Source organism: Vanessa tameamea, chromosome 18 (assembly GCF_037043105.1).
Source record: "Vanessa tameamea isolate UH-Manoa-2023 chromosome 18, ilVanTame1 primary haplotype, whole genome shotgun sequence".
In the NCBI taxonomy this organism is placed as follows: domain Eukaryota; kingdom Metazoa; phylum Arthropoda; class Insecta; order Lepidoptera; family Nymphalidae; genus Vanessa; species Vanessa tameamea.
In genome coordinates, this window is record NC_087326.1 from 3,182,005 (window position 1) to 3,194,604 (window position 12,600).

The 12,600-nt window shown below is 33.7% G+C and overlaps 1 protein-coding gene across 1 annotated transcript; it reads right to left on the bottom strand.

Annotated features, from left to right (window-relative positions):
* Window positions 1-243: 243 nt before the first annotated feature.
* On the bottom strand, window positions 244-7,817 carry Ter94 (Transitional endoplasmic reticulum 94). Its single transcript, XM_026639625.2, has 14 exons — window positions 7,656-7,817; window positions 7,259-7,364; window positions 6,023-6,276; window positions 5,624-5,816; window positions 4,862-5,072; window positions 4,404-4,616; window positions 3,934-4,127; window positions 3,367-3,531; window positions 2,961-3,168; window positions 2,299-2,426; window positions 1,743-1,908; window positions 1,362-1,531; window positions 1,060-1,197; window positions 244-795 (listed from the first exon to the last, which is right to left on the bottom strand). Exons 1-14 carry the CDS (start codon window positions 7,670-7,672, stop codon window positions 541-543), a joined length of 2,418 nt encoding a protein of 805 aa, XP_026495410.1. The 5' UTR covers window positions 7,673-7,817; the 3' UTR covers window positions 244-540.
* Between the last annotated feature and the right edge of the window lie 4,783 nt (window positions 7,818-12,600).

Consider the following 12,600-nt stretch of genomic DNA (forward strand, 5'->3'; position numbering starts at 1 on the left):
ACTCCTTCCTATAGTATATATAGGAAAAATATTGTGTCATTAAATAAAATGATATTATATAGGTAAAAGTAAGATATTATACATTATATTATCATTTTTATTTTACTCCTCCAAGAAATTTGGTATTTGATCATTCAGAATGCCAATCAATACGTAATTTAATTAAAATAAGGAATAATTACACAATTGCTAAGTCAGAAGCCCAATTATTACGTTTCAAGAAGAAATAAATAAAACACAAGATTCGACTATAAAAATCTTTTATTTAATAAAAATCACTGCGATATCGTGTAATGTCGACACACGCCGACGACGCCAACGCAAACGATCTGCCAGTTACAATATACCATAGGATCAAACGGGCCCGACCGAGCGGGTGCATTCGAACTGTAAGACTAAACATAAGCGAACGAAACTAACGAGCGGATCACGAAATAAATACATTTACATATTCATTCTGAATCGACGGCGGTCGGACCGGTCGAGCCGTCGGGAAGTGATACTCTTATGAAGTGACGTCTGCTGGCGGCGCCCGCGCGCTTAGCTGTAGAGGTCGTCGTCGCCGCCCTCCTCCTGGAAGGTGGGCTGGTCGCCGCCCGACGTGCCCGTGCCGCCCGCCGCCGCGCCGCTCGTGGGGAACCTGAAGTTGGTGCCGAACCCGCGCGACTGCTGCAGCGTCTGCGCGAACATCTCGTACTTGCGGATGTCGTTGTCGGACACGGAGCGGCGCGCGAATTTCATCGCCTCCTCGAAGTGAGCGCGGCTGATCTCCGGCACGGGGTCTTCCTCGTCCATCTACGAGGCCAAAATTTCATCATAACAACTCTTTCAACGGATAAACGATTAGTTTCATGTATGTATTTTCATGCCAAATAAATTATACTAAAATAATCCATGGAATAGGTACACCATAATAATAGCTATAACGCTCTTAGATTAATCGGAGCTGTGTGATTGGGATGGTTAACGTTTTTGCTAATTTGAAAATAAGGTGACTTGAAACAAAAAATGTAAGAATTTTTTTTAAAACCAAGTCATAAGTATCAACAATGAACTGACATCCATGACGGCGGCGGCCTGCTGCTGCTGGCGCGCCCGCTCGCGGTGTATCTCGGCCTCGATGGCCTGTCGGATGGCGAGCTTGCAGGCGCGCTGGCAGATCTCTGTCAAGTCGGCACCACTGAACCCTTGTGTGACCTGTGAATGATTATACTTTCTAACAATTGTGTACATGTGTCGAATCGTCAATCTTAGTTTTCATCGGTGAATTTAAATTAAAATGTAATCTTAGATTAAAAACAATTGATTTTAATCGTTATCATTGGACTGATATTTTTAGAATTGCTAGTTATTACATATACCTTTGCAATGTAAGACAAATCGACGTCCTTAGCGATAGGTGACTTGCGAAGGTTGGCGCGGAGGATAGCCTCACGAGATTTCTCATCTGGAAGTGGGATGTAGATGAGCTGGTCCAAACGGCCGGGTCGCAGAATTGCTGGGTCAATGATATCCGGACGATTTGTGGCACCTGAGGAATGATTGGTGAAAGAATGTTGTAAACATAACTAGAAAATGTTTCCTTCTACTTCAATGAAACAAAAAATCGTTTACAATCTAATCTGAGAAAATCGTGTGTTATCGATTTTAATCAATCGATAGGTTTACCGAGAAAAGTTTGAAAATAAAATTAACCATGCTGAGTAACTCAATTCAGGTCAATTGAGAAAACGAATATTTACCAATAATGAAGACGTTCTTCTTGGCGCCCATGCCGTCCATCTCGGTGAGGATCTGGTTGATGACGCGGTCGGCGGCGCCGCCGGCGTCCGACACCGACCCGCCGCGGGACTTCGCGATGGAGTCCAACTCGTCGAAGAACAGCACGCAGGGAGACGCCGAGCGAGCCTGACGGCGTAATACTATGTGTTAACTTCATTAACACTATCTATAATTACTTCGGGGTAAGACCGACTCGAATACTGTGGAGACAAACGACATGACGCTGTGGTACGCAATCATGCCCCGTCTCCGTCTCCACCGCCTTTCTCTACTACCATGTTTGCGCGTGCCCCTTATGCCATAGACTTCATTGCTATTATAATAATAAGTATACATACTTATTTGATTTAATCATGTTTTTATTAATTCTCGCCCATTTACATGCCATTACATTACTAATGTCATTTTAGATGCTTCACATCTTGTGGGTGTCCCAGCACATTTTTATGGTATACTTTTTTATTTTAAAATATTACGAAATTGGATTTAATTAGAATAAATATAAAATGATATTACCTTATCGAAGATATCCCGGACGTTAGCCTCGGATTCACCAAACCACATAGTGAGTAACTCTGGTCCCTTCACCGAGATGAAGTTAGCCTGACATTCATTAGCGATTGCCTTAGCCAACAGTGTCTTACCTGTGTAAAGAATACGAGCTATTATCAAAGAGAAACAGTGTTTAAACCAACCATATTTGTTAATTGCTTTGTCACTAAAACCTTTTCCATGTCAAAGATTGCTTGTGATAGATTTTCTAACAAGTAATAATATTCAAAATCAAAATATACTTTATTCAAGTATGTTTTTACAAGCACTTTTGAATCGTTATTTAACAAACTATATGCGTTTAAGTGAAACTACCAGTGGTTCAGACTGCAGATTCTACTGAGAAGAGCCGGCATGAAACTCAGTAGTTACTCCTTTTCACATTTAAAAATTCAAAGTCATGTTAGTTAATTACAATTATATATGTATATAATACATCCTGCCTGGAATTTAACAAGTATTAGCTCCACGTTTTTTTATCATCTATATAATTATTATAGTGAATATTTATTATTTTCGATTATTTTTATTCCGTATATATATGATATATGATCGTAATATAATTGTAATTTAATATCAACGTGTAAACCAATTTTATTGACATATTTTAAGTAAAAGAAACATACCGCAACCCGGTGGTCCATAGAAGAGCACACCACGTGATGGCTGCATGCCGAACTTGAGGAACTTGTCGGGATGTTCCACTGGATACTGCACCAGCTCTTGAAGCTCCCGCTTTACGTTCTGCAAGCCTCCGATGTCCGTCCACGTTACGTTGGGCACCTCCACGACCGTCTCGCGGAGCGCCGACGGCGACGACTTTGTCATCGCATACTGTATCAACAAATAATGTCTATCTATTTAGTGTAACTCAATTAATTAATAAAACCTTAAAGTTGAATGTTGTCATAACTTTACTTATACTTCCAATATTAAATTACTTCATATTTATTGAAACCTAAGAAGCTAAATTGATTATCAATCTTTTTTATGCAAATATATGGTTTCATTATTTTTGTGGATGTCACTTACACGGAAGTTGTCCATGGAGACGGCAAGCGAGTTTAGCACCTCTGCATCGATCTGATCATCCTCGAGGTCAATGAGGTCCATCTTCTCTCTAATCTGTTGGAGAGCCGCCTCCGAGCACAGCGACGCGAGATCCGCGCCCACGTGACCGTGAGACTCGGCTGCGATCTGATACAATACTTAGTCGATAAAATATATAGAAGACTAAAAATATTATTAGTGCTGCAGTAACGCAAGGGAAAACTATGTATTTTAGTCACACAACATTTAGTTCTTGTACATTAAGTATATTAAACTTAGTTCAACCAAATTTTCTTATGATTCAACACCAACAATGCCTCAAATCTCTTAAATGCACATACATGTTATATTTTTTGCAAATTGATAAATTATCAATTAAAACTCCTTTTAAAAAGAAGGTAATCTACATGACCTTTAAAAAAATATATTTGTCTAACCATTCATTATCCTAAAATTATTTACTAGAACTTTTGAGATATTTTTTTATACATATGACCTGATATTATCTTTGATATATCAAAACCGGAAAGTGATTATTACTGATCTGACCTGTTCTAGATCGACATCATCTCCTAGCTTCATATTCTTAGTGTGTATGCGCAGGATCTCAAGACGTCCGGTGGCGTCCGGGATGCCGATGTCAATCTCGCGGTCAAAACGACCGAACCGACGGAGAGCGGGGTCGATAGAGTTCGGCCGGTTAGTAGCTGCCATTACTATCACGTGGGACGACTTCTTCATACCTGATTAAAAGATTTGTACACATTTCATATTATAAAAGTTACAAGAATTAACCACTAAGTAATGAAAGAAATACAAAATAAGCGTTGCGTACGGATATGCTATGAGATAGTTATTAAACCAGCCAATTAAACAATTGTTTTATTAAACAACAGAATCAAATCATAACCCTAATGTACAATGTCCATTGATAACGAGGTATAATCTAACCAATCTAGTTCAAATATAAAGAAGCCATGTGAAACAATATTTCTCTAATAACTTGTTAAACTTCTCACCGTCCATAAGAGTGAGCAGCTGGGACACGATGCGCCGCTCGACCTCGCCGTGCGTCTTCTCACGTTTCGGCGCGATGGCGTCCAGCTCGTCGATGAAGATGATGGCCGGAGAATTTTTGTCTGCTTCTTCGAAAGCTTTACGCAAGTTCGACTCAGATTCTCCAGCTAATTTAGACATGATCTCTGGACCGTTGATCAGGAAGAAGAATGCACCTAGACAAAAAAGTGTTTTTTGTAGCTTGTTCAGATATAATTTGTTTATTACTAATATACTTAATAGCTGAATTAAAATATATTATAAACAAAAAAACACTATAATTAAATTGCACTATTCCTATAAAATGAACTTTGATTTTATTTACAGTATAGTTGTTAGTTCGCATCATCTACTTGTAGTTAAAATTACACTTTATTTAATTTATGACTATCAAATTTAATAATAAAAATGTATTAAGTACCTGTCTCATTGGCAACAGCACGAGCAATAAGTGTTTTTCCAGTTCCTGGAGGTCCATACATGAGAATACCACGTGGAGGCTTCACACCGATGGCCTTGAAAAGTGATGGATGCCGCAGAGGCAACTCCACCATCTCTTTGATTTGAGCTAGTTGCTTACGACAACCGCCAATATCATCATAGCCTACTGCATTTAAGGCTTCTTCTTCTTCCTATTAAATAGTAAAAGAATAAAAATACACTAAAATATATAGCTGAAAAATTTTAATATACTATTGTACAACATAAGTCCCATTTGAAAAAAGTTTTTGTGATATGACATTCATTAAGAAAGATTATAGATGTTAACATCATGCTATGAAACAGGATGCAGATAGTGTAATACAAGGGGAAATACTTTGGCTGACACTGCATGTTTACTAAACATTATATCCCTATTTGTATACACAAATTAAAATATTGTTTTTACCACATTTTAATGTCTTTATTCTCATATTCAATTTTTATTAACTAAAAGCAAACAGGCAAATATGTCACCTGATGTAGGTGTTGTAAAAAATATTAACCATTTCTTATATCACCAATGCATCACTAATCCTGGGAACTAAGATGTTATGTCCCTTGTGCCTATAGAAACACTGGCTCACTCACCCTTCAAACTGGTTAGTACTTACTTGGACTTGCACAAAACTTATTACTAACCACCTGCTATTAAGTTTTATAAATATTAAATTCAAAACATATTGAAATTCAATTTACTTACTTCTCTCTTAATTGGTTCTCCCTCACAGTGAATAACTGTATCTGGTGCTACAATACAGTATGGGGCGGGATCTGTCTCTACTACTTTGAACTCAACAGCACGCATGCCACCTCGAACCATAAAGGTGTCATCACGATGAATGGGCCGGTATGCTTCCATGAAGTACGGCTTCAGGTACACTTCGAATAAGTTTCTAAACCAGACCATTTTGTATTTGAATATATTTAAAAAAGTTATATTCATAAAAAAGTTAAATGTGTAATTGGCAAAACATAATGATGAAAAGAAAAAGTAATTGCATTGCATCAAGGAAAAGACAGCAGTACATTGCTTTGTACTTATACAAGTGTTAATTCATAGGCTTCAAATATATTTTTCGTAATATAAGTATTCACTTACCCAGTCAAACCTTCGACTGAATCATCAATTGGTAATATATGAACTCGTTTGCCATATTTAACTGAGGGGCAAGGAGCAATGGAAACTACATCAGAGAGCCGTACACGAAGATTGTTCCTAACAACACGGTTCATGCGGATCTTTTCATCAGGACAATTGTCATCTGAGAGTACAATGCAGACAGTTTCTTTGCGGCGTTTGCCCTTCAGTAGTACGGTGTCTCCACGGAATAACTGTAGTTGTTCCATTTTAGCCTATGATGAAAATATTAATATATCAATATTTTTTATTTTGTATATACTTCTATGCATGTAAGCATTACTATACTTTAAATTGACAAATTACAAATACTGCTTACAAATCAATACATTTTTACTTAAGTAATTAAAATAAGTGTAATTATTTTTATAAAAGATATTTTTTAATTTTTTATTAACAAAAGAAATATTATAGAACTACATATTTCCAAATATTACAGAGAAACTTCTTATTAGAACTCTATAAATTTCTGCTGGGAAAAGCATTATAATTTTATTTTTAATAAAGATTTGTTAATAAAATCTAAAGTTTTGTAAGATAAGACTAAATTTTATAAATTTAAACCACTTCTGAAGCTATAACACTTTATTTGAATTCAATAAATACATCTGTCTAGTAAAGCATTATAAAACATGACTTTGCATTTTATTTAATTTGTTTTTTTTACTCAAGTCCTATAATACCTTTGAATTATAATAATAATGTAGTACTTCATAAGCATTTAAAAATTATCTTTTGTATTTATTTCTTGAAATAATAAAAAAAATTCATGAATATGTATGAAATTAAATAAATCTTGATAAATTGCCTCTTCTGTAGTTTTTGTTTGAGACTCAACCTTCTCATATGCAATTTATTTTCGATATCTTCTATATCACATTACACTTAATTATTGATAGTCAAAGTCAAAACCTGCCATTGATACAGAACAAGCAAAATAAGAAACAAAACTGAATGTAGCTTATTTCAAAATAATAGTTTTGAAAATTTTGCAATCAATATTTATTATGTAGTTATAAAAGTAAGTCAAAATAGACTGCAAAAAGCATCAAATAAAGTGTTATTTTCATTAGTTATACCATAAAACTTAATTAATGTATATTTTATAAATCATATAAAGTTCAGTAATTGCTTGTTAAATTATATGTTAAATCTACAGCTTAAAACTATATCAGTAAAAAAAGACAAAGGACTGACCTGTGATAAAGCAACCACGGAGTTGTCATCGCTTACAGCTTCCTCGACGATCAGGCGATTTGGTCTGTCTTTACGGCGCAAGATCGCGGTGGAAAGATCATCGGGGCTAAACAAAATCCAACAAATCAAGAAAAACGCCCGGTAGTAACTCGACGATAGCGTTCTTAGAAAATCAAATATATTACACGAAATTTATAAATTTAATGTAATTATACTAGAGTATCATCTAGTTTAAGCATATTTTCGTGTTGGAATTATAATATATTGTCATATACTGTAGTGTTAGACATGATGACAAGCCAATTTTCGAATATCGGTTTCCATGATATTACAACATTTCTTTAAAATTGCATTAAAAATAATTAACTATTTAAATTTCAATCGATTATAGTCTTACCTCTTATTATCTGCCATTTTAATCACTAATTTAGCTTATAATTCGTATCTATAATAATTATTTGTAACGCCGAATGTATAATCACTCTTCAACACTTTGTGAATCCGCTGTGCGTGACGTTGCCGTATTTCATTTGTTCTATATCGATAACGCCAATGTTGCAAGTTTTATACTTTGTCTATAGTCAAAACTCAAAGTTAATGTTGATTTTGTAATGTGAAATTTTGAATCTTAAATTGCTTATACAATGTAATAAGTTTTTTTTTGTATCGTATACATATTTTATATCTTAGTGTAAAACACTAATAAACAGTAAAAAAAACCTCAATTGCCCGTTTAATTATCCGAGTTTACTCTCTATACTCGAGAAGTACCATGGACGCTTTTCTATGTTTTCATTTGCATTATTTTTAACTTTATTTAGACCACGTAACTTAATTTGTGTATATTTTTACTTGGTCATGACTTTCATTTTCAATTGTTTTTTAAGTCATAAAACACTGTAAGAAATTTAAAGTAATATAGACTTAATTTCTTAAATCAAATTATATTTACAGAAATATCAAGCGTATTTCTAAAATTTAAATAATATAACATTTTAAATTTTAAAATTATATGACAACTATGCAACTAAATTCATAAGATTAACACTTCGTTTATAATTTACTTTAACTCATAAAAATAAAAACAAAATATTTAATTAGATTTGAATGAAATAAATATAAAATATTCATTCAAGATACGATATTACTTTATTGAGGTCATTTTCAAATTTTTTTGGCTTTGGACATATTTGTGAAAAAAACAACGCAATGAATACAAAGGTAAAGGTTCAAACATATAGCATAGGATAGCAATACGGAGCTAATCTGTCATATTGACAAAAAATAGGACAGTTCGTGACTTCGTGAGTTACGAGTTCAAGATTTTTTCAAACTATGGAGTGCAACAATTTGCTAGAACCTTATTATGCTTTTCATCTCAAATAATGGATAAATATTACGATGATTTATAACTATGTGGCAGTTGTAAATCACAATAATCGTATTATAGGTCACGAAATACTGGAAAAACATTAATTTTTAGAATTTTCTTTTGGAGGGCCTAAAGAGCCGATAATAGTTTGTAATGTAGCAGAAGACATTAATAGACATTATTAAATCAGCTGTGTATGCAATTGATTATAGTTTTCCACTTACTGTCAAGACCGATGCCTCTAACCATTCTATTGCTGCTGTTTTATATGAAGATGGTCGAGCTGTCGTATTCTTTTCTGAAACATTAAATCTGACAGAACAAAATCATTCAGCCATTGAAAAAGAAGCTTATGCCATGCCATGCCAGATCCGTATTACTTATGTTTACTAACAAACTGACAAATAAAATTAAAAACAAAAAAAAAAAGAGATAGCGTTTAGAACTGGCACCATTTAAGTACGACATAATTTACAGGCCAGGTAAACAAAATGACATTGCAGATGCATTATCACGTATCTGTTCCTCAGCTCAAGTCCAACACACAAAATTGATTTCATTACATGAAGCTTTATATCATCCTGGAGTTACAAGAATGGCTCACTGGATTAAAACAAAGAATCTACCATACACTATAGAAGAAATAAGAAACATGTTGAATCTCGTCGTGTTTGTTCAGAAATAAAGCCTAATTACGTACGGAATCCTATTCCTAGACTTAATTAAAGCAACAGCTACATTTGTAAGATTAAGTCTAGACTTTAAAGGACCAATTCCAAGCAATACGAAGAACAAATATATACTAATAATTGATGAATTTACGGGTTTCCCATTTGCATTTCCATGTGCCGATATCTCTTCAAAAACTGTTATTAAATATCTAAACGAAATATTTCTTACATTCAGTATGCCATCTTTCATACATTCTAATCGTGGTACAGTCATTCATGTCTTCTGATTTGAAAGAATTTCTTTATAATCGTGGCAATGCAACGAGTCGAACTACACCATACAATCCTCGAGGTAATGGTCAAGCAGAACGCCTTAATTCTACTTTATGGAAAGCTGCACATTACGTTCTAAAGACATGTCAATTGGGAACTCGCCCTGCCTCAAGCATTACATTCTATCCGCTCTCTTCTCTGTACTGCTACAAATTGCACGCCACACCAAAGAATGTTCACACACAAGTAAATCAGCAAACGGTGTATCTAGTTGGTTTATAAATTCGGAGCATGCACTTATGCGAAAATGCAATCGCACTAAAAAATATCAACCACTAGTTAAAGAGGTGAAACTAATACACGTTAATCCAAATTATTCCCACATACGTTTATCGGATGGTAGAGAAAGTACCGTTTCAAATCGTAATTTAGCACCTTTAGGCCAAAGTCAAAGATAATTTGATGTTTTAAGTGAAAATGAAGTACCGATTGATGAAGAACAAAATTCACCAAGGGAAGATAATACATCAGATTCTAATTATGAATCTACCGAAGAGCTGCCACCTGAAGGAAATCGCTCCAATTCTATGGAAGAGGAAGCATCTTTGCGTAGATCAAATAGAGAGCACAGACTTCCTACACGACTGCAAGACTATGTTTTAAATTAAAGTGTAGGTGAATTTAGTAATATTTAACCTCTTTGTTTTATATCATTTTATAACTTATGTCATATGTCACTCTTAAGAACTATGTACTTTTATTATGTACAATAAAACCGTCTATACGAGGTGTTATCTTATTACATATATCAACGGCACTGCTGAATGTAATACGTTGCAAATTATATTATGCTGAGCTTATTATAGTAGCTGATGCTATTCAGTGCTGGCTAAGCATAATATATGCTTAAGAAATGTCAAGTCACTAGAAGGTTTTCTTATTGAAAATCTTAGTTCTATTAAATTAACAGATTAGCGATTGAACAGCGATGATGTATTAATTTAAATGTGTAGATTTAGAAATGTGTCCAGCGAAAATTTATTAGGTATTATAGTTAACTTATTATTATTTAGACGTTTTGCTACTTAGGCTCATTGATCACAAGACAGTTGTGCGTTTTTCTTTGTTCGATAATCAAATCAAATTATATTCCTTTATTCAATATAGAAATACTTATTTATTGATTGTCAAATTAAACAATACCACCGATTGAGAAATGATAATAACCTGACCTCATAAGAACCGGCGGAATAAACTCAACGGAGTTTTTTTGAAAATTTGTGATTCTTTACATATATTCAAAATCAAAAAGAAATAGCCAGTAAGCCGTTTCATTACCAAGGTATAGGAAGGTATCAACTATGAACTCACTAATTGCTTAATAAAATTTCACACGCAAGCGTTCTTTCAATTTTGTAGCAGAGCCATTTTGAACGCTTTCTGGGATTCTGTTGCAAAACCATATCCATTGCCCTACAAAAGAGTTACTGACTCTATGCAATCAAGTGTTTCATTGTGATGCTATGTGTATCACATTTTTTCACAAAATCATTAATATTTTTCCGTACGTACATAACATTACAGAACATGTATTAAGAAGCGACAGTTAATATCTTGTTTTTCTAAATTTATGCCTCAATTATTCTTCAATCTAATCTAATCTCAAACCCACGTTACCTACCTAGTTCTTCTCGTTAGAATCTACTTTCCAAACAGTTGGTAGCTTAACAATTAATTTAACATTGTAACATAACGGCTTAAAAGTGCTTTTAAAAGCCTACATGAATTACGACTATGTTTATTTTGGAGAATTATTGCATTTATTGGAGAATTTTGGATGATTTGTCCAGCAGTGTATTTCTGATGTCGATGATATATATTTTTTAATTTTTATTACATTATTTACAGTTTTTCATTTTAGTACTACATTTCTGAAAATAAATATCATCAAAGCGAGCGACACTATTAACACAGTAAAAACTGTAACAGAGATATTTAAAAAGCTAATTCTTGTTAATAAAGCTAAATTCGGGCAGGCTGTTTTCACTTCTAGGCAAATAAGTAACAAAAATGCGGCAAGAAAAACGTATAATTTGGTAACATAACTTTACTAATTTATTTATTCAATAATTGTCCCTTTTTAATCAGGTTTCGATATCCCAAGTGAATTCCTTAACAGCATAACGTAACCTTCTTCTTAACTCTTTACGATCCCACGAACTTAAATTCAAAATTTTATCCAAAATAATCTCGTCAACAAGTTTATCTGTTTCTTCATCGATATAAAGTTTATCATCACTGCCATAGTCCCTCAAGTCATATAGATAATCGTTAAATAATATATGTTCTCTCAAAGTGAACGCCTTGTTCATAGCATCTAAGAATTCAGAGCGATGACGCGTTTTTTTATTTAGCTCCTTCTTATAAAATAACAATTCATCGTACAAATCTTCTGGATACATACGTGACAAATACTTAATATGTTTCGCTAGCCTTTGTGCATATTTATAGTTTAGATCGTATATATTGCGGCTAAGAATTCGACAGTATTTTGGCAACTTTTTCATCGGAAATTGAGTGGTTAATAGTTCCAATAAATTATGAATAAAAGTTTCGAATATGCCCGAGGATCTTAAAGCACCATCTTTTTTCATATTCGGTAATGATATCATTCGACCGTTCGGATTATGGGCATCTATTATTCCTGTTATACTAACACAACAACTGTACTCGATAGAAAGTAAACCGAAAAAGATATGTGTTAGCGCATTAAACATTTTTACTTTTATCACTGAAAACGTAATAGCACTTGACATTGGTTTGCAATGAATTTTAATTTCACGGTCCGTGAATTGTAATCAAGTTTTAGTATATATGCTGAAACTGTAATGCAATGATACTAATAAATCTTTATTAATTGGTATATATTTATTCAGTTATCAATATAGTAAGATTGCCTTGAACCTCTTTAGGATTGTATATATAATATTATAATTATCGTAATTCATAAATAACAATAACAACAA